Source organism: Cetorhinus maximus, chromosome 20, assembly GCF_964194155.1.
Source record: "Cetorhinus maximus chromosome 20, sCetMax3.hap1.1, whole genome shotgun sequence".
Lineage (NCBI taxonomy): Eukaryota > Metazoa > Chordata > Chondrichthyes > Lamniformes > Cetorhinidae > Cetorhinus > Cetorhinus maximus.
Window position 1 is genome coordinate 92,468,025 of NC_135898.1, and position 21,323 is coordinate 92,489,347.

The 21,323-nt window shown below is 48.3% G+C and overlaps 1 protein-coding gene across 1 annotated transcript in view; it reads left to right on the forward strand.

The window, feature by feature from the left end:
- The window catches only part of LOC144694615 (VPS10 domain-containing receptor SorCS1-like), a 776,365-nt gene that overhangs the window by 598,509 nt on the left and 156,533 nt on the right, over positions 1–21,323 (forward strand). The window contains exons 9-12 of the mRNA XM_078565215.1: positions 5,754–5,933; positions 9,622–9,768; positions 16,347–16,449; positions 20,872–20,960. Of these exons, the coding sequence (XP_078421341.1) occupies positions 5,754–5,933; positions 9,622–9,768; positions 16,347–16,449; positions 20,872–20,960 (519 nt within the window). The remainder of the gene's footprint in view (positions 1–5,753; positions 5,934–9,621; positions 9,769–16,346; positions 16,450–20,871; positions 20,961–21,323) is intronic.

The following is a 21,323-nucleotide window of genomic DNA, read 5'->3' on the forward strand; positions in this document are numbered from 1 at the left end:
GACCGGTCTTCATGTTCATTCATTACCGGACAGACCAAGCCAGCCAGGCTGAATGAACCAGAGGCTTTGCAGCCATTGCTGGGTTCCCCCACGTCGAGGGTGCTATAGACTGTGCACATGTGGCCATCAAGGTGCCAGTGGATCAGCCGGGTGCCTTCGTGAATAGGAAGGGTTATCACTCCATGAACATGCAGATAGTGTGCGACCTGACCCAGATTCTCTAAGTCTGTGCAAGGTACCCTAGCAGCTCCCATGATGCATACATCCTGCGACACTCCCAGGTGCCAAGGTTGTTCATGGCTTCAGCTCAGTTGGATGGTTGGTTGCTGGGTGACAGAGGATAGCCCTTGAAACGGTGGATCATGATGCCACTCTGGTACCCAAGGACAGAGGCAGAAGAGAGGTCCAATAGGAGTCATGCCTCCACAAGGATGAAGGTCGAGAGGGCCATTGGCTTGTTGAAGATGAGGTTCTGCTGTCTGGATCAACAAGGGGGTGCACTGCAATATCATCCAGACCGTGTATCACTTATAGTCATTGTTCACTGTGCTCTGCACAATCTGGCACTGACAATGGGGGACCCACTGGAGGATAAGGATAGCGATGAGGCCCACAGGCCTCAGAGGAAGACTCTACTGAAGGATCTGATGAGGAGCCCAGGCAGGGACAGGGTGAGGACATAGAGGCAGACTTAAGGGACCTTCTGGGATGCAGGGACACCAGGGAGGCTTTCATTCAGTGCACCTTCAGCGAGTCTGCCGAGACGTGGTCTTACTCACATGGCAAGGACGCCACCTCCTGATCACACGTTTCTGAGGAGGAAATCCCATGATGCCAATGTCACTTCACAATCTCTGGAATAAAGTTTGCTGCCCCTGCCGTCTATCACAAGGCACTGATGAGCTCTGCACCTATGGGAAACACGAAGGACACTCAGGGCATTGAAACAAAATCTAGATTTATATCTTTTCCAGAGTTGCAAAAGAGGAACAGAACATAATTTTGTTGCTGCTGTCACACATAACACTGAAGAAATGAAAGAATGTCACCCATTATAACCCCATCCTGCGCTTATGGTGTCTTAAACTTAAGCTTGCGAGTTCTACCTCTTTATGCCCCCCAACCCACCTCTTGCTGGCAGTGGCATTGGAGGCAGTCCGCTGACTCTGCTATCATGTTGTCCCTGATGACCTTGGCGGTCGTCCTCTGGCCAGTGGGGCCTGAGTGGGCTCCACCTTGGAAGATGTGTCCAGCGACCTGGTTGGGCACTCCTCAGCCATCACGCCTTAAAAGATACCACGGTCACTGGCAGAGGGGGCAGAGGAGCTGCCGATCCCGTCCATAGCACCCTAAGAAGAGCCCGCAGAGATGACGAGCAGCTCGTCTAACAGCGTGAGGCACGTCTGGACCCCCCTGCTCACCATCGATGGACAGACACCCAGCAGAGAGACTAGTTGCCTCATCCAACCTCCGCACTGGCAGTGACCTCCTGAGGCCACAGCCAGCGTGTGGGAGTGCAGGTCTGAGCGGGACACCAGGAACCCCTGATTCTCCTCCTGGAGCTGCCTCTTCATGAGAGTTACCTCTCTCTCAATGGAGGAGGCTGTGTGCTCGGAGCTCCAGGTCAACGCACTGCTCAAGCTTCTCAAGGACAAGGCACGCAGACCGTCAAGGATCTCCGCCAGATCTTCCCATTGCATCCTGCTGGTCACCCAGCATCTGCCGCCTGATGGACGACTCCAAAGGCTCATCATCTGCCCTAGACTGAGCATTGTCCTGGGCTCTGGCTGTCCTCCAACAGCTGGCATCTGGACGCTCTCTGCCTCCGCCAGCTCCTCATGTGAGCGTGCTGTGACCTCCCGACAGTGCACAACCATCTGTGCCAACGAACTGCAGCCCACCGACGTGCTTGTATCTGAGCTGGTGCCTGCTGGCAAGAGAGGGTGTGACGCGGGTGGATCTGGGTGAGGCTCCTCCTCCAGTGTCAATTGAAGGTCCTCAGGGTCCTGTGTGGAGGGAGGAAGACAATGGGCAGAATCGTCCCAGATTTGCACTAAGTGCGGTAGCGGGCGGGAAAAACTCGTCGGCCACAATGGCGGCTTTTCGCGCCGCGTTGTCCTAAAGTTGCCGCGTTAATTATGCACTCCCGGGATACACGCCGTTTTGATGCTGGGCAGGCTCCCATTCACCTGCCACTCCATCACCTCGCTGATTTCATCACGCCAAACACCACATTCAAAGTACAGCCGCGCTCAGCGCTTCCAGCACAGGACTGCAGCAAACAAGACATGGCCCCGAAAGGCAAGAAGACTGCAGCCCTCAAGCACCTTTTGGACCACATGGAGAGCCGCTATGATGTCCTCCATGCCCACTCTGGCCACAGGGGGAGCAGCTACATTACCACGCCAGCTTGGGCGATGGTGACAGTGGTGGTCAGTGCCAATGCTGCACAGAAGAGGTTGGCCATCCAATGCAGATAGAGAATGAATGATCTCATCTGTGCCGCCAGGGTATGGCAACCATCTCATCACTCTAAACTCACACACACACAACCCATCACACATTCACTGGCATCTCACTCACTGCCAGCTCAAGGGACATCACCACTCACTCTCTCACACATACCCTCACATCTCCATCTGGCGTCAACTCCTCTGGAGACTGCCTCCTCAACTCCCCATTTTGAGGCCACTTGCACAGATCAACATGTGCCCCCCCCACACACCCTGGGATACCCTCCTTCCCCATTACAGCCCTCGCCCTGCAGCCTCTCCCTTGCCTGAGGCCCCCTTTGCCAAGCAAACCCTAGCCCTGCAGACATTGAAAAGCCATCCACATACGGCTGGTCTGGTAGGTAGAGACCTGCCCATGAGCCCCCCTAAAAGTGATGTGGTGCTGCCTGTGAAGCCTGGCGCTGATGACTGCGAGTGCTGACCGAAGCTGGGCAGGCAAACAAACCTTGAAGACCTGAGCAAAGTGCAGCCCGCCAGATGCACGCCTTATATATGGTTTTGTGAAACACGTCACCAGGAAAACGCGTTGGTGGACGATCCAGCGGAGTGGGGGGAGGGGGCGATTCTGGCCGGCTAGCCTAATAATGTTATTCAGATGTATTACAGTGAGGTTCCCCAGGTCTGATAGTGGGAAACGCGGCCGGCTATCGCTGGGCTGAGTAGACGGTCACAAACTGGCTTCACACCATCGTGAAACCGATCGCGCCATTTTTTCCGCTCATGCCACCAAACACGCCCGACGCCATTGAGCACAGAAAATCCCGGCCAATATGTCAATGGTATCAATCATTACACATTGAGTGTGAATGCTGGGCGACCTGGTGAGACTATGGACAGCAGCATCATGGTGGCATCGTCATTGCTGGGTCACTGGGGACTCTTGATAAGAAGTTACCTTTTGAGGTGAGAGGACCCTACACTGTTTGCAGCCTCTGCCTAGGCCGCATCTGCCCACTGGACTCTTACCTTCCTGCAAGATGTCTGCCTCTCCGCGACCTGATGACCTTGGTGTCCACTCGCACTCGAGCTCTTGGGCGTCCATCTCACATTTGCTGAGGATGAGCAGGTTGGCCACCCCACCAGCCGCTCTTGTGCGCTCAGCGGCATCATGGCTTCCCTTTTCAGTAGGGACAAAGGTCTGTTCATTATCCCACCCACTGCCTGCAACACCCTACCACACTCTCACCCACCCCTCACCCCACCTGGGAAGCAGATTGAAGTGCCCGTCATTTTTGCACACCTGACCCTTATGTGTACCCTGGCCTGCTGGTCTGACCTCCTGGCCATAGCTGGCACAAGTATATGTGCCATCTGTTACTCTGAATCTTACACCCCTGAGCGCCATGAAGGATGGCCACCCTTCAAGACTTCTCTGCTCCGTGCCTTGCCAACTCAGTACTCATCCTTCCTGACCGCAGATGATCAATTAAACCTTTCTTGGCACTGAATCCAGCTGCGGTGCACCACGTCGTGCCCGCTGACCCCGGTCCTCCACCTCTGCCCAGGCCTTCTTTATTTGGTGAGGTGGCCTCTCCTCTTGCCATCCTGTGGCATCAGAATATCCCAACTGGCACTCACTGCCTCCACCAGACTGCACAGGCACTTTCCCAAGAAGCGGAGAGCAGGGCGCCCACCTGCATTGCCCTCCCGCCTGGTTTGTCGAGCGAGTACCGATGCTATGTCCTTCGCTTAGATTTGGTCAGCTCCCTGTGCCTCCTCTGGAACTCCTGGCAGCCTTCAGGGTACTGCCTCAGGCGTTTTAAACCCCCTCCCCCCTGCCCATTGGGCTCGTCATCTGCCACGCTCCCACCCCCTGCCAGCAGCCCTTGCCCAATGTGGGGGCGCATTTCACTCTGCCCGGCCCTGAGTTGACCAGCCAGAGTGAAATCGCCTTCTTCTGACATTTGCAGGCGGAAGTGGCAATTGCGGCCACTTCCGGGGCCCACTGACCACGCGCCCCGCACAACGTGTGCAAAATTCAGGCCTACGTCTCAACTGAACGAGTGAATTCATCTCATCGTGGGGAGGAGAGGAACAGGAGCTCAGCAAGGAGAGGAGAAAAGTAGACCAGGAAGCAAGCCTGTTCTGCTGATACTGTAGCTGACTTGAAAAATATTAAAAGGGGATTAAATATTAAGAGTTGACATTATATAGCGTCTTCTCACATTGCTCAGAAATATCACTGAGCGATTCGCACGCATTCTCCTTTTGGAGTACTATGATGCAGGCAACCGAGCACGACATTAAATGACCGATGAACCCGAGTTTGGTGATTTTAGTTGAGGGAGAAATGCTGTCCAGGAGAACTCACTGCTGGATATAACATCATCTACATTAAAAAAAAGTAAAATTATGTCACAATCTAATACAGGTACTCTTATTAATTTCTCTTTCATGAAATGTCAAGGTTTGAGTGGAAGTGTTCGTTTTCACAATTAGTTGTGTTTACAATATGTGTCTCTAGAAAGGTTATTTTCATCCGTTTCCATTCATTTCTAGGCAGACTGACTGTATCTCCCCAATCTGCTTTCCCTGTAAGCCCATCGACCATATTTATTTGATACAGAGCTAGAGGTACTAGGGAGGGGTTGGCCACTCAGCTGCCAACCTTTCTCCAGGTGTATAATTCCATGCCAATTATGTTTACCGACTGAAGGAGGTTTTCTGTTCCTTACTGGTGGGGGTTTGCTGGGTGTTCATTTTGACTTTGACTGTGGGTGCAGTATGAACAATATCAGGTCAGCACCTGCTGTACACCTCTGCCGTTCTTTCACCGTCGCTGGGTCAAAAACCTGGAACACCCTTCCTAACTGCACTGTGGGTGCATTTACACTATATGGACTGCAATGTTCAAGGAGGTAGCTCACCACCGCCTTCTCAAGGGCAGTTATGGATGGGTAACAAATCACAGCTTTGCCAACCACACCCACAGCCCCATGAATGAATTTTTTAAAAAACCCCAGTCGCACTTCACATTATATTCACTGTCCAACTTCCCCTGCCATTCGAACCACATACTGCAATCTTGCTTGCCAATCACATTAGACACATGCCCAACCATGTGGTAAATGCGGCCCAGTTATTACAGGCCACAAATTAGTCCCGGGCGCATTGATTGGATGGAATGGATTGAGATGTACGCCCCTTACTGTTCATGCGTTGCTACAGGATCAGGTAGGCGACGGCAATCTCAAAATAACACCACTGCAACTTAAGCATAATGTTTTGTTGTCCTGGCAGGATATGCACATTATCAGTACGGATGATAGCCAAGTGTTCGCCGCTGTGCAAGAATGGAATCAAAACGACACATACAATCTGTACGTCTCCGATGTAAGAGGAGCCTACTTCACTATTGCTTTGGAGAATGTGAAAAGCAGCCGAGGCCCAGAGGGGAATGTTATGATTGACCTTTATGAGGTAATGTAATGTCTGTACTCAACAGTACTCTTAAAGATGAAGGCTTCTAACCTACTGAAACATGACATGAATGAAATGGAATTTTCCAGAGCATTTACATAACAAATGGCCAGCTGATGCTTTAGGTGCACTATTCCAGCACTCAGTGTGTGAAAGGGATTAAATTAGCTCGGAAAGGATCAAATTGTCCCATTTGGAAGTACACTAATGTGTTTGTGGCTGAACACCATAATGGATTTAGTGAATGATGTTGTTTGATTGTAGCATTTAAGTCCAAGCTGAGTGCTGTTGGAAAAGAAAGCCATCCTTCTATATTATACACCTCAAAACATTTTCTCCTGGAGATTTAAAACCAATTGCTTTTTGGACTGTGAACAGAGAAAGCCATTTCGAAATCTTCAATGGTTACTTAAACCGTATCATCTGTATGGAGATCTCTTCAAAATCTTTAACTCCAGACAGGTAGCTGTGTTGAAATATATTTGGGGATTTTGTTTGTGTGTAGTGGAGTGGGCCAAACCATATTAACCCTGTCCCTCTCGATCCCATAGTGCACTCCTTCCTACCGCAGGAGCTGACTTACTCTAGTCTCTAGTGCAATGATTCATTTAGAGCCACGATTCCACATGAGGAATTAAAGGGAGGCTCCGAATCAAGGTCGAACATTCACCTGCCCATCCAGTTGCATGACAGACCCCATCCCAAATTCCGGAGTCAGCATATGATGAGTGTCCTGTCATAAGTGGTATTGTAGCCTTTGTAGCTTTACAATGTTTTTGATGCATTTAAGGAGCAGCTAGGTAAACACAGGGAGAGAGGAATAGCAGGTTATTCTCATAGGGTGAGGTGAAGAGGAATGGGAGGAGGCTCACCTGGTGCACACAGACCGCATGGACCAGTTGGATTGTTTCTGTGCCGTACATTCTATTTAGAATGCCTGAGACACCCAGAAATATGTCATTGAGGGACCTAACTCTTGTGCAAGGACCTTTCAGTAAAATGACTGGGCCCGCTCTGCTCAGATATTTGGTTTACAAATGGCCAAGTGAAACTTGCCTTTACGTGGAGTCAGATTGATCGATCTGTGGTCACTAGCTTGACTTTTTTCTTTTTTATATTTGTTCACGGGATGTGGGTGTCACTGACTAGGCCAGCATTTATTGCCCATCCCTAAATTCCCTTGAGAACTGAGTAGCTTGCTAGGTCATTTCAGGGGGCATTTAAGAGCCAACCACGTTGCTGTGGGTCAACATGTACGTTGACTGGATTAACTTCTCATTAACAAAGCAGGATGTGAACTGTCTCTCCAGACTCCCACGATAATGTGATACAGGCAAAAGAGGTAGAGAAGGTAGAAGAAGATGAGATAATTACACCCGTTCCACCTCTTTTAGTTACATCCAGTGATGTTTCAATGGAGGAAAGAAGGCCAGTGACACAGCATAACCCAAATTCCAACCCCTCACACTCCAAAATAAAACAAAATAAAGCAACCTTGCAAGAAGATCATTGAATGTGGAAAGAGCTCAAGGGGTTAAATGTCCTACTCTGTTTCTGTTCCTATTCCTACGAGATAAAGTGCAATATAAAATGTAGCCAGCCTTTTACTGTTCTCTGTGTGAATCTATGTAATGTTTCATTAACAATGGGTTAGGCTTTCTCGCCTTATGAACATATGGGACAGGATTTCAAGGTCGTTGGGTGGGCGCCGTGGGCAGGCCCAGGAGCGGCCGGGAAAAGGCCCACGATCGGCCCCCCGCCCGCGATTTCACGCTGGCCGGCCAATAAACAGCCAGAAAGGCTCAGCGTTGCCGGGGTGAGGGTGGGAGGAGGGTGAGCGCTGAAGTCAGCGCGGGCGCAGGGGAGCGCGCACTGAAAGCTCCCTGAAGGCGGAGAGCTGCCTCAGGGAGATGAAGAATCTTAAACCCTTAAATAAATATTTTATAACCCTGGAAAAAAGTTCCACACATAAGAGCCACTCGCTTAAACATGTCGATGATAAAAATTCTACCCAAACATTTTTATTTTTAAAAAAATTATATCGGAAACCTCATCCCGCCCTTGGATGAGGTCTCCTCAAAAACCCAAAGGCCGCCTGGCCGATTCACCCGTCTACCAACCGTAAGGCTGGACAGGCGGCGAAAAATAGTGGTTAGTTAATTGATTAATGGTCTTAATAGGTCTCTTAATTGTTGGCGGGCTCGCTGCCGACTCTCGCATGTGCCCGCCAACCAAAATATCACAGGAGTGCGCGATGACGCCGGGACACCCGCCCGACATCATCGCACACTATTTTATGTCTGATAGGGTCGGGCGCGCCTGCCTGAGGACCATAAAATTCTGCCCATGGAATCACAGAAGAATTGTTACTGCACAGAAGGAGACCATTTAGTTCATTGTGTCCACACCAACTCTCTGAATGAACAGTTCATCTAGTGCCATTCCCTCACCTTCTCCCCGTAACCCTGCACACCCTTTTCAGATAATAATGCAATTTCTTCTTGAATGCCTTGACTGAACCTGTCTCCGCCACCATCTCAAGCAGTGCGTTCCAGACCTTAACTACTCGCTGCGAGAAAAAGTTTCTCCTTATGTGTCCATTGCTTCCTTTGTCAATTACCTTAAATCTGTGCCCTCTTGTCCTCAATCCTTCCACCAATGGGAACAGCTTTTCCCATCTACGCTCTCCAGACCCCTCGTGATTATGTATACCTCTATCAAATCTCCTCTCAACCTTCTGCTCTCCAAGGAGAACAGTCCCAACTTATCCAATCTGTCTACATAACTGAAGTACATAAAATGTTGTAGAGGATAAGGAACAACTGGTCCCTCCAGCCTGCCTCAAACGCTATGAAGCCTTGGCCTTTACCCATGCAAAGCCATGCAGTTTCCTAGGAAACCTGGGAAACCCATAATATAAACCCAGGCCAATTAGGGCAAAAAGAAAATCTGGAAAATTACTCTCTGACCCGTTTAGGCAATTGAACCTACCGCAGGAGATCATGGCTGCTCTGAGTTATATTACAGGATACCTACCTCTCGTACAAAGTGATCTCCAGCCAGAGGCAGGTTTCGTGCTCTCTTATACTGCAGTATAGACTGAATCAGTGTTCACCACTCACATGGCAACCTCCTCCACAGGTTCACACACCAGAGATGAATGCAAACTAATGTGTTACATCTTGAAAGAATGACGTACTATCTCACCACCAGCAGCAGTGTGGGAGATTTGCCAGCATACTGGATCATTTATATTACTAACAAAGCTCACACGTTCAATCTAATTAAAAGCAAAATCGGGACTCATTCCATGGAGTTCGTCACACAGAAAGATGTGGGATTGAACTTGCAGCTAAGGCAGTGAAAGTAAAAATCCTGGGATCATTTCAAGAAACAGTTGAATACAGAAGTGAATGAATACATGTTCCTTCTAGATTGGCCAGCCAGATGGGCTGAATGGCCCTTCTCATTCCCAGGCATCTTGTGAAATAATTATAGTCCTAACCTTTTATAATTAATTGTCACAAACAGGCCACTGAAGAAGGTTAGTTCAATTAAGGAAGGACTATCAAAGCTGCAGGAGATGAGTCAATGTCACGTAGACCTTAAAAGTAAATATCTTGGATGTTTTTAAAAAGCTAGTCCCCATCTCTGTTGATGGTATTTCAATTGTAACCATTTTTCCTAGGTAGCAGGGATAAAGGGAATGTTCTTGGCTAACAAAAAGGTACAAAAACAGGTGAAGACCTTCATCACATATAACAAAGGACGGGACTGGCGGCTACTGGAAGCTCCCACCACAGACTTGCGAGGCAATGACATTCACTGTCTCCTGGTAAGCCGCCATATCAAGCGTCTCACACAAATAGTTTTAACGCGTCATCTTATTTAGGATCGTTATTCTTTGAAAAGGCTTTTTTTTTAAAAATTGATGTCTTGGGCTAACGTAGACAAAGTAAGAAACTAATGATGCGAGGTTAAGCATGATGGTCAATATGGTCTTACAGCCAATGGGAGACGAGTAAAATAAAAGAGCAGGTCAAAGTTAATTGCATGTTTATTGACATTTTGATTGCTCTTGTAACTTTTTTGAATAATAATTAGCAAAGCTTTATTCTCACCCCTCACTCAACATTAACCGACTATTTAGTGTAATGGTACTGATTTCACCCACCAACAGAAGCATTGAGGTGAGACTTCTAGTCTCAAAGCTGGAATTTAATTGTGTTAAATTATCTTTTCCTTGGCCCTGAGTGGCAGGATGAATGATGCCTTTGAGATCGACAAGCATTCAGGCATACATTTGAGCTAGAGCAGGATACACTCTAGGTTAATCTGATACAATCTCCTAATAGCCTCCAGTGACTCTGAAGCCAATAATTCTTTCTTAATTTCACTTCATCTGCTAAAGTTTGGCATGTTGATTTATTAATTGTTTTTGTTGCCTTTTGAGGGAGATGAGTTGATTTCCTTTGGCAAAGCTTAAAGAGCGTAGACCGAAGCCAGCATTTTGGTACACAGGGGCAATGTGCTAGTCTAAGTGCTTGCAATTCAACAGTCAGTCATCCCATTATCTGGTGGCCTTCAACATGTTTTGACTCATAATGTAGTTGATGGATGAACTGGGTACCAAGCAGAAATCTTTTAGATCCTCTTATTACCTTGGTAACTTCTCCAGACTAACAGGACATTCTACCCATCCTTATTCATCATTGGATTCTAATTTGACCCAGTAATCCTTTAATGCACTAGTTCAACCTCAGTATCCCTGCAATATACTCTATCTTTTGCTGCACTCCATTGGTCCCATTAACCATTGAAAACTTCTCTGCTAGCAACGATAGAATCCAATTTATCCACCCCAGTGACTCATCAGTGCACTCCATTTATCCAGTCAAAGCTTCAATATATTCTATCTTTCCCAGTAACCATTCTTAATAGCTTAGCTAACCCTTTAATGCACATACCCTAGCAAATGATTTGTACACTGACTAAACCTGTACTTTTTCAGTACATTGCCTTTCCCAATAACTCTTTAATAATGCCCTACATACTCCAGTAGCCCCTGTTCAACAAATGCTCTCTTTAATTCAGACTTCTTCAATCTGAAAAGGCAAGGCTAGAACTAGAAATTTCTGTTCATTCACCCCCCACCCCCCCAGCTGTGCTGTCCCATTCGCTCTCCCCACGATGTCCCATTCACTCTCCCCACGATGTCCCATTCACTCTCCCCACGATGTCCCATTCACTCTCCCCACGATGTCCCATTCACTCCCCCTCCGTGATGTCCCATTCACTCTCCCCGTGATGTCCCATTCACTCTCACCACGATGTCCCATTCACTCTCCCCACGATGTCCCATTCACTCTCCCCACGATGTCCCATTCACTCTCCCCACGATGTCCCATTCACTCTCCCCACGATGTCCCATTCACTCTCCCCACGATGTCCCATTCACTCTCCCCACGATGTCCCATTCACTCTCCCCACGATGTCCCATTCACTCTCCCCACGATGTCCCATTCACTCTCCCCACGATGTCCCATTCACTCTCCCCATGATGTCTCATTCACTCTCCCTGCGATGTAGAGGGTTCACTAGGCTGATCCCGGGTGTGGAGAGATTTTCTTATGAGGAGAGGTTGAGTAGGGTGGGTCTGTACCCATTGGAGTTTAGAAGAATAAGAGGTGATCTTATTGAAACATATAAGATTCTTAGGGGGCTTGACAGGGTAGATGCTGAGAGGTTGTTTCCCCTTGTGGGAAGGTCTAGGACCAGAGGGCATAATCTCAGAATAAGCGGGAGCCCATTTAAAACAGAGATGAGGAGAAATTTCTTCTCTCAGAGGGTAGTCAACCTGTGGAATTCTTTACCGCAAAGGGCTGTAGAGGCTAGATTATTAAGTATATTTAAGGCTGAGATAGACAGATTTTTAATCAGTAAGGGAATCAAGGGTTATGGGGAAAAGGCAGAAAAGTGGAGTTGAGGATTATCAGATCAGCCATGATCTCATTGAATGGCAGAGCAGACTCAATGGGCTGAATGGCCTACCTCTGCTCCTACGTCTTATGGACTTATGATCCCACTCACTCTCCCCGGGATGTCCCATTCACACTACCCACCCCCACCACCTCAATGTCCCATTCACTCTCCCCACATTGTCCTATTCACTATCCCCATGATGTCCCACTCACTCTCCCCGGGATGTCCCATTCACTCTACCCACCCCCACCACCTCAACGTCCCATTCACTCTCCCCACGATGTCCCATTCACTCTCCCCACAATGTCCCATTCACTCTCCCCGCGATGTCCCATTCACTCTCCCCACGATGTCCCATTCACTCTCCCCACAATGACCCATTCACTCTCCCCACGATGTCCCATTCACTCTCCCCACGATGTCCCATTCACTCTCCCCACGATGTCCCATTCACTCTCCCCACGATGTCCCATTCACTCTCCCCACGATGTCCATTCACTCCCCCTCCGTGATGTCCCATTCAGTCTCCCCACGATGTCCCATTCACTCTCCCCGTGCTGTCCCATTCACTCTCCCCACGATGTCCCATTCACTCTTCCCACGATGTCCCATTCACTCTCCCCACGATGTCCCATTCACTCTCCCCACGATGTCCCATTCTCTCTCCCTGTGATGTCCCATTCACTCTCCCCACGATGTCCCATTCACTCCCCCCACGATGTCCCATTGACTCCCCCCACGATGTCCCATTCATTCCCCCCATGATGTCCCATTCACTCTCCCCACGATGTCCCATTCACTCCCCCCACGATGACCCATTCACTCTCCCCACGATGTCCCATTCACTCCCCCCACAATGTCCCATTCACTCTCCCCACGATGTCCCATTCTCTCTCCCTGTGATGTCCCATTCTCTCTCCCTGTGATGTCCCATTCTCTCTCCCTGTGATGTCCCATTCACTCTCCCCACGATGTCCCATTCACTCTCCCCACGATGTCCCATTCACTCTCCCCACGATGTCCCATTCACTCTCCCCACGATGTCCCATTCACTCTCCCCACGATGTCCCATTCACTCTCCCCACGATGTCCCATTCACTCTCCCCACGATGTCTCATTCACTCTCCCTGCGATGTAGAGGGTTCACTAGGCTGATCCCGGGTGTGGAGAGATTTTCTTATGAGGAGAGGTTGAGTAGGTTGGGTCTGTACCCATTGGAGTTTAGAAGAATAAGAGGTGATCTTATTGAAACATATAAGATTCTTAGGGGACTTGACAGGGTAGATGCTGAGAGGTTGTTTCCCCTTGTGGGAAGGTCTAGGACCAGAGGGCATAATCTCAGAATAAGCGGGAGCCCATTTAAAACAGAGATGAGGAGAAATTTCTTCTCTCAGAGGGTAGTCAACCTGTGGAATTCTTTACCACAAAGGGCTGTAGAGGCTGGGTTATTAAGTATATTTGAGGCTGAGATAGACAGATTTTTAATCAGTAAGGGAATCAAGGGTTATGGGGAAAAGGCAGAAAAGTGGAGTAGAGCATTATCAGATCAGCCATGATCTCATTGAATGGCAGAGCAGACTCAATGGGCTGAATGGCCTACCTCTGCTCCTACGTCTTATGGACTTATGATCCCACTCACTCTCCCCGGGATGTCCCATTCACTCTACCCACCCCCACCACCTCAATGTCCCATTCACTCTCCCCACAATGTCCTATTCACTATCCCCATGATGTCCCACTCACTCTCCCCGGGATGTCCCATTCACTCTACCCACCCCCACCACCTCAACGTCCCATTCACTCTCTCCACGATGTCCCATTCTCTCTCCCTGTGATGTCCCATTCACTCTCCCCACAATGTCCCATTCACTCCCCCCACGATGTCCCATTCTCTCTACCCACGATGTCCCATTCACTCTCCCCACGATGTCCCATTCACTCCCCCCACGATGTCCCATTCACTCTCCCCACGATGTCCCATTCACTCTCCCCACGATGTCCCATTCACTCTCCCCACGATGTCCCATTCACTCCCCCCACGATGTCCCATTCACTCTCCCCACGATGTCCCATTCACTCTCCCCACGATGTCCCATTCACTCTCCCCACGATGTCCCATTCACTCTCCCCACGATGTCCCATTCTCTCTCCCTGTGATGTCCCATTCACTCTCCCCACAATGTCCCATTCACTCCCCCCACGATGTCCCATTCACTCTCCCCACGATGTCCCATTCATTCCCCCCATGATGTCCCATTCACTCTCCCCACGATGTCCCATTCACTCTCCCCAGGATGTCCCATTCACTCCCCCCACGATGTCCCATTCACTCTCCCCACGATGTCCCATTCACTCTCCCCACGATGTCCCATTCACTCTCCCCACGATGTCCCATTCACTCTCCCCACAATGTCCCATTCACTCTCCCCAGGATGTCCCATTCACTCTCCCCAGGATGTCCCATTCACTCCCCCACGATGTCCCATTCACTCTCCCCAGGATGTCCCATTCACTCTCCCCACGATGTCCCATTCACTCCCCCTCGATGTCCCATTCACTCTCCCCACGATGTCCCATTCACTCTCCCCACGATGTCCCATTCACTCTCCCCACGATGACCCATTCACTCCCCCACGATGTCCCATTCACTCTCCCCACGATGTCCCATTCACTCTCCCCACAATGTCCCATTCTCTCTCCCCACAATGGCCCATTCTCTCTCCCTGTGATGTCCCATTCACTCTCCCCACGATGTCCCATTCACTCTCCCATTCTCCTCTCATGATGTCCCATTTATTCCAATCACTATGTCCCATTCAGCCCCTGGGATCTCTCATTTCCCCTCGCAATGTCCTTTTCAGCCCCAGCAATGTCCAACTCACCGTCGCCCCCCCCCCTTGCATTGACCGGTTCCCACACCCCACCTTCCCCCAGCTCTCTAGCTGCTTTCCCGCCCAATAGACAGCCTCTCAATCTGTCCAGTTGTCAGGTGGAAGACCCGTTGAAGACATTTATATCAGGCCTTGCTGTTACATTCACTGGGACTAGTGGGAAACGGATTCCTATCTGCAGTTCCCTCCCGCCCACTCTTCCCTCTTTTCACAGGTCAGAGTTGTAAACAGGTCCTGTGTGTAAACAGACTATTTTAATGGGCAACTTCACTCAACCAGACATAAATTGGGAATGTGCATGCAATTTAGAAATATGTATTATTCTTTTCTAACTATTTTGCTTTCAATCTGCCCACAACAAAAACAAATGCAAGATTGGAAGTTGTCTTTGATAGCTCTCAGCTACTTACCCTATTTGAGAGAATTGACCGGCTGCCATCTTGAAAATGGCTGTGCCAAAAATAATTAATGCGAATTTCTGGGGAACTGTATTAACCACCCCCCCTCCCCCCCCCAAAAAAAAGCAAGTTACAGCATTGATTCATTGGGATAGTTTCAGGTTATTGTTTAATAATAGAGCAGAAAGTGTTGAATGTAACTCGATCAGAGTTCATTGCTGTGCTGCGTGCAAAAAAAGCCCTGGTTACTATAACAACAGTGACTACTTTCAAAAGTAAGGCAATGGCTGTGAAGCACTTTAAGATGTCTGAGGACATGAAAGACCCTGTATGAAGGCAAGTTCCTTTTTTTTTTCAGTAATGACTATTTAAATATAAAGCCTACATTTTTTATGAACGTATTTCAGGCAATGTTGTCTTCAGTTGACATCAGAGAGACACAGTCACTTCCTAATTCAGTGCTAGGGGATCTTCTGTGATGGGCTATTCTGGTGAATCTTACTCTGCCTCTTCTCCAAAGGGAATTTCAAAGATGGGGGTCAAAGGGCTGACAAGAGCAGAACGTTCTCACTGTAACATGCAAATTATGGAAAATATCCTCATTTTTTTTTTTCTCATCTACATGGAACAATAACAAAAGTTCTGTATGTGCAATGGGCTTTGACTGTGAGGGCAATGATGCCATCGTTTTCGAAGCGATGATACCATCACCTCATTCTAAGTCCCAGAGGCTTGGTTTCCCTTTGAAAAATTCATCCGAAGTGAACGTTCAAAGCATGAACAATGTAGAACCACAATGAACCTCCACACTTCTTCCCACTACACTGGAGCCAAATCACAAAGGAATAAAGCGCACCATTAAACACATCATCTTTACAACTTGGTCAAATTAATTTTTAATGTGTAGTGCAAACAGAATACATTAGGGAGGATTGTGAGGTATGAGTCCTATCCCACTTGATATCAATCAAATCTCATGGATCTCGCTATCGTGGATACTGTATCCCCTCTTTAGACGCACTGTGAAAATTCTGGTTGCTCACCTCTTCAAAGTTCCAGATTCTGTCCGTAACATGGTAAATGATTGTGTCTGAAGCGACTTTGAAGTTTGGTTTAAAGCAACTCTTCTTTTTTGTTTGCAGCCGTATTGCTCACTGAATCTACACTTGAATGTGGCACAGAATCCCTATACTTCCGGAAATATAGGCAGCAAGGACTCAGCACCTGGCATCATCGTGGCTTCAGGTACTGAATGCATTCAAAGATTGCTAAGCATACGGTACAGTTCCTTTGATCTTTTCGGAGATTTTTTTGTCTATGTGCCCTTCAAGACACTAGTCCGTTGCTCCCTTCTGGTTGATAAGGCATGAAGCAGGACAAGAGGAATTAGTGCTGGAAAACAAAACATGTTTGTGCCTTATATAAACATCTGCGCTCCCAGGGCAGCTTGGAGTGCGATAAGGGCAATTTTGCCTCTGCCCAATCAAAATGCTTTCCTCCCCTCTTCCACTGTGGTGACTGTTGTTTGGGAAGAATTCTTTGAAGGTTTGGCAGGCATGGTACCTGACTTGACTAATCATCCATTACTTGATAGCAAGCTATAGACCAACACAGTGGACTCTGAATTCATCTTCACCCATTGCCAAAACTCGTGATCTCCTCAAGTGGAATTCAGTGGATTGTGCTGAGGGCTAAGAATACCAGCCGTTTTTCTTCTCACTCCCCTAGCCTCCGGGTGCTCAGCTGAATTGTAGGATCCCTACCGCACCCTAGCTGGGATTTGCTAACTTAGTTCGATCAGCCCAAAAAAAATCAACCTTCCTTGGCCTTGCATAGTTCAGGAATGTACCAACGTGGCATTCGGAAGCTCAAACACTGAGCTTCATTGAAACGCAACACCCCTGTTTACAGTTCAGCCATCCTTGAGATGCTAATTGGTATTTTTGAAAGTTGGTTGCTCTCCACACCATCCTCCCCTTGAGATATGAGCTGAAAAAGGCTTATTGAGAGGCAAGTGACCTACTCTGCAAGCGCATCTCCAATTTTCATTGCTCCACTGTTGGCAGTCGGGCCTTCAGCTGCCTCAGCCATTAGCCCTGGAATTCCTTCAGGGCTTCTCCCTCTCCTCCGTTAAGACACTCCTCCCTGGAGGTGATGGCGTAGTGGCATTGTCACTGGATTAACAATCCTGATACTCAGGGTAATGTACTGGAGACCCTGGTTCAAATCCTGCCATGGCAGATGGTGGAATTTGAATTCAATAAAAATCTGGAATTAAAAGTCTAATAACGACCATGAAACCATTGTTGTAAAAACCCATCTGGTTCACTAATGTCCTTTAGGGAAGGAAATCTGCTGTCCTGACCTACATGTGACTCCAGATCCACAATAATGTGGTTGAATCTTTAATGCCCTCTGGACAAGGGCAATTAGGGATGGGCACTAAATGCTGGCCCAGCCAGCGAAGCCCACATCCATGAATGAAGAATAAAAAAAAGGCCTACTGCTTTGACCAAGCCTGTGTTCCCTGTCCCAATAGCCCCCTATGTTGCTCAGTGACAGATTTGTTCTGATAAAACTCTTATGAAGTGCATTGGGATGCTTTACTATGCTAAAGGTGCTACACAAATGCAGGTTGTTGTTGCTGCTATGCTTGAGCCAACCAGGAGGTGTTGTACTAGAACAGCTTAAGGTGATTCACCTGCAGAGAAGTTTGCCTTTTTTTGCCCTGTCAGAGAACGCCTAGTTTTTGCTCAGATTCCTCCTCACTTTAAATGGCCTGGAATTTGTTCAATGGGTCAAACTGGAAATGAACCTTGTTTTCTAATAACCCTTTGGTTCACAGATTTTTGGTTTTACTATTTCACAGGGGGGGCCAGATAAAATGCCCTCTCTGTAACAAATATTATGAGCCCCAAACACATAAGAGGGGAGTGGTGGACAATAATTTTAATAACCAGCAGGTTTGCGGAAGGAAATCCTTGATATCAGTTAATGTTTCGAGTCCGAATGACCTTTCAACAGAACTAAGTAAAAATAGAAAAGAGGTGAAATATAAGCTGGTTTAAGGTGGGGGTGGGACAGGTAGAGCTGGATAGAGGGCCAGTGATAGGTGGAGATAACCAAAAGATGTCATAGACAAAAGGACAAAGAGGTGTTGACGGTGGTGATATTAGCTAAGGAATGTGCCTTCCGGACTGAATATTGGGTTCAACAATTTTAGATCATAAACTCTCTCCTCCATCCCCACCCCCTTTCCGATTTCCCCCCCACCTCCTTTCTTTTCCCAATAATTTATATAGATTTTTCTTTTCCCACCTATTTCCATTATTTTATCTCTACCTTTTAGCCTATTTCAATCCCTTCACCCCACCCCACCCCCACTAGGGCTATCTGTACCTTGCTCGTCCTGCTTTCTACCCTTAATTAGCACATTCCTTAGATAATATCACCACCTTCAACACCTCTTTGTCCTTTTGTCTGTGACATCTTTTGGTTATCTCCACCTATCACTGGCCCTCTATCCAGCTCTAACCCCCCTCCACCCTTAAACCAGATTATATTTCACCTCTTTTCTATTTTTACTTAGTTCTGTTGAAGGGTCATTCGGACTCGAAACGTTAACTGTGTTCCTCTCCACAGATGCTGCCAGACCTGCTGAGTTTTTCCAGGTCTTTTTGTTTTTGTTTTGGATTTCCAGCATCCGCAGTTTTTTGCTTTTAGCCCTTGATATCAGTTGGCTTCGTGCCCATCTGAGACACTGTGAGGCCAACTTTCACTGGCAGACCTCAGTGGCATTCCGCCAGTTCACTGGAATGGACGGGAAGTGGGTTATAAGAGAATTTCCCCTGTGGAAAACTGTGTGGCCCTTGGATACCCGCTAGCGCTCAGGTAAGCGTAGTGGAAGGGACATCTATCTCACAGTAGCTAAGAGGGTAATTCTGGGGCAGGGGAGGCCCAGAGGTTCCTTGCTCGGGCCTTCCCTGCTCCTGAAGAGACCGTCCAGGTAATTATTTTTGCACTTACCCAATAAAACTCCAAGCTGGCAAGTTTCAAATGAGAATAAAAAACAAAGAATGCTGGAAATTCTCAGCAGGTCTAGAAGCATCTGTGGAGAGAGAAACAGAGTTAACATTTCAGGCCAGTGACCTTTCATCAGAACTAGATTTGCCATTGGGCGGAATCATCCCAGATTTGCACTAAGTGTGGTAGTGGGCGGGAAAAAGGGCGTTTTATTTGCCAGCCGCAATGGCGGCTTTTCACGCTGTGTCATCTCTTTCACGTCCAATTAATTCGGCAGCCGCAGGAAACATGCCATCTCGCTGGCAGGTGACCTCCAATTTTCCCGTCACACTGTTACCTCGTCACTTCCACATGCAGGGGCACCATAGTTAAATTGCAGCTACATGCACACTTCTCAAGCCCAGGAGGGCACCGGTGAATACATGGCCCCGAAAGCCAAGAAGGTTGCAGCCCCCTGATTCAGTGACGCATCCCTGGGACCACCTTGTGGACAACCATGGAGGCCCACTGCGATGTCATCTACCCCGGCTCTGGCCGCAGGGGGCCCATCAGTCTCACCACTTTGGCTTGGGAGGAGGTGGCAGAGGTGGTCAGTGCCAATGCTGCACACAAGAGGTCAGCCATCCAGTGGAGAAAATGGATGAATGATCTCATCCGTGCCACCAGGGTTAGGCAACCATCTCATCACTCGAAACTCACGCACTCACAAGCCCATCACACATTCACCGGCATCTCACTCAAAGAACAAAGAAAAGTACAGCACAGGAACAGGCCCTTCGGCCCTCCAAGCCTGCGCCGATCATATTGCCCATCAACTAAAACATTTTGCACTTCCAGGGTCCGTATCCCTCTATTCCCATCCTATTAATGTATTTGTCAAGCTGCCTCTTAAACACCACTATCGTACCTGCTTCCGCCACCTCCTTTGGCAGCGAATTCCAGACACTCACTACCCTCTGCGTAAAAAACTTCCCCCCCACATCACCTTTATAGTTTTCTCCTCTCGCCTTAAATCTATCTCACTGCCAGCTCAAGGGACATCACCACGCGCTTTCTCACACAAACCCTCCCATCGCCATCTGACCTCATCTCCTCTGGAGACTGCCTCCTCAGCCCTCATCACCTTGAGGCCACTTGCACAGATCAACATGTGGCCCCCACTCAGAACCTGGGTTACCCTCCTTCCCCAGTACAGCCCTCGCCCTGCAGCCTCTTTCCTTGCCTGAAGCCACTTCTCCCCCTTCCCCAAGCAAGCCATTGAAAAGCCACCCCTGCCTTATGACTGGTCTGCTAGGTAGAGACCTGCCCATGAGCCCCTCCAAAAGTGATGTGGTGCCGCCTGTGAAGCCTGGCACTGATGACCGCAAGAGCTGCCATGATGCCTGATGCCAACGAGATGGAAAATTCCAGCCCTTATAATGGAGTTTATAACACACATATCAAAAAAAGGACAGATGTATGACTTAGAGATGGGGAGGGAAATGGCTCTGGTGTACCTTGGGAGGTCCTGAGGGAGGTGAAAGGCACTATATAAATGCAAGTCTTTCTTTCTTTCCTCAATGGTGTTTAGAGCTCATTGAATTGTAACCGTGGGTTGTTATTGGTAATCGTGGCTGACCCTTGGTGGCTCTGCTTGATTTTCAGGCAACATCGGCCCTGAGCTAATAACAGATGAGGAGAGTCAGACCGGTGGCATGTTCATCTCATCAGATGGAGGGAACACCTGGAGACAGGTAATCACAGTGAGGAGGCATTGTGGAGGGGCAGTTTCTATTCATAAATGTGACCTGACTCACTCGGCTCACAAAGGCAGTGTTTAACTGCAGAATATTGACAGGAGGGACCCGTGAGAAATTCCTAGTCTGTAGTGAGCTGCTTGATCTTGGCGATGATTGGGCATTGGCAGTCCCTGTCCGCACAGCAAATTCACAAAAGCAGAAGTCATGAGATAAATAGCCAGTTAAGCTGCTTTGGTGGTGTTGGTTGTAAGAGCCAATGTTACCCAGGTCGTTGAGTGTACCTCCTCGTCATTTTATAGTGTCATAGGATCTTTTCGCATCCACCTGAACAGATAGGCTTGGGTCACCTTTTAATCC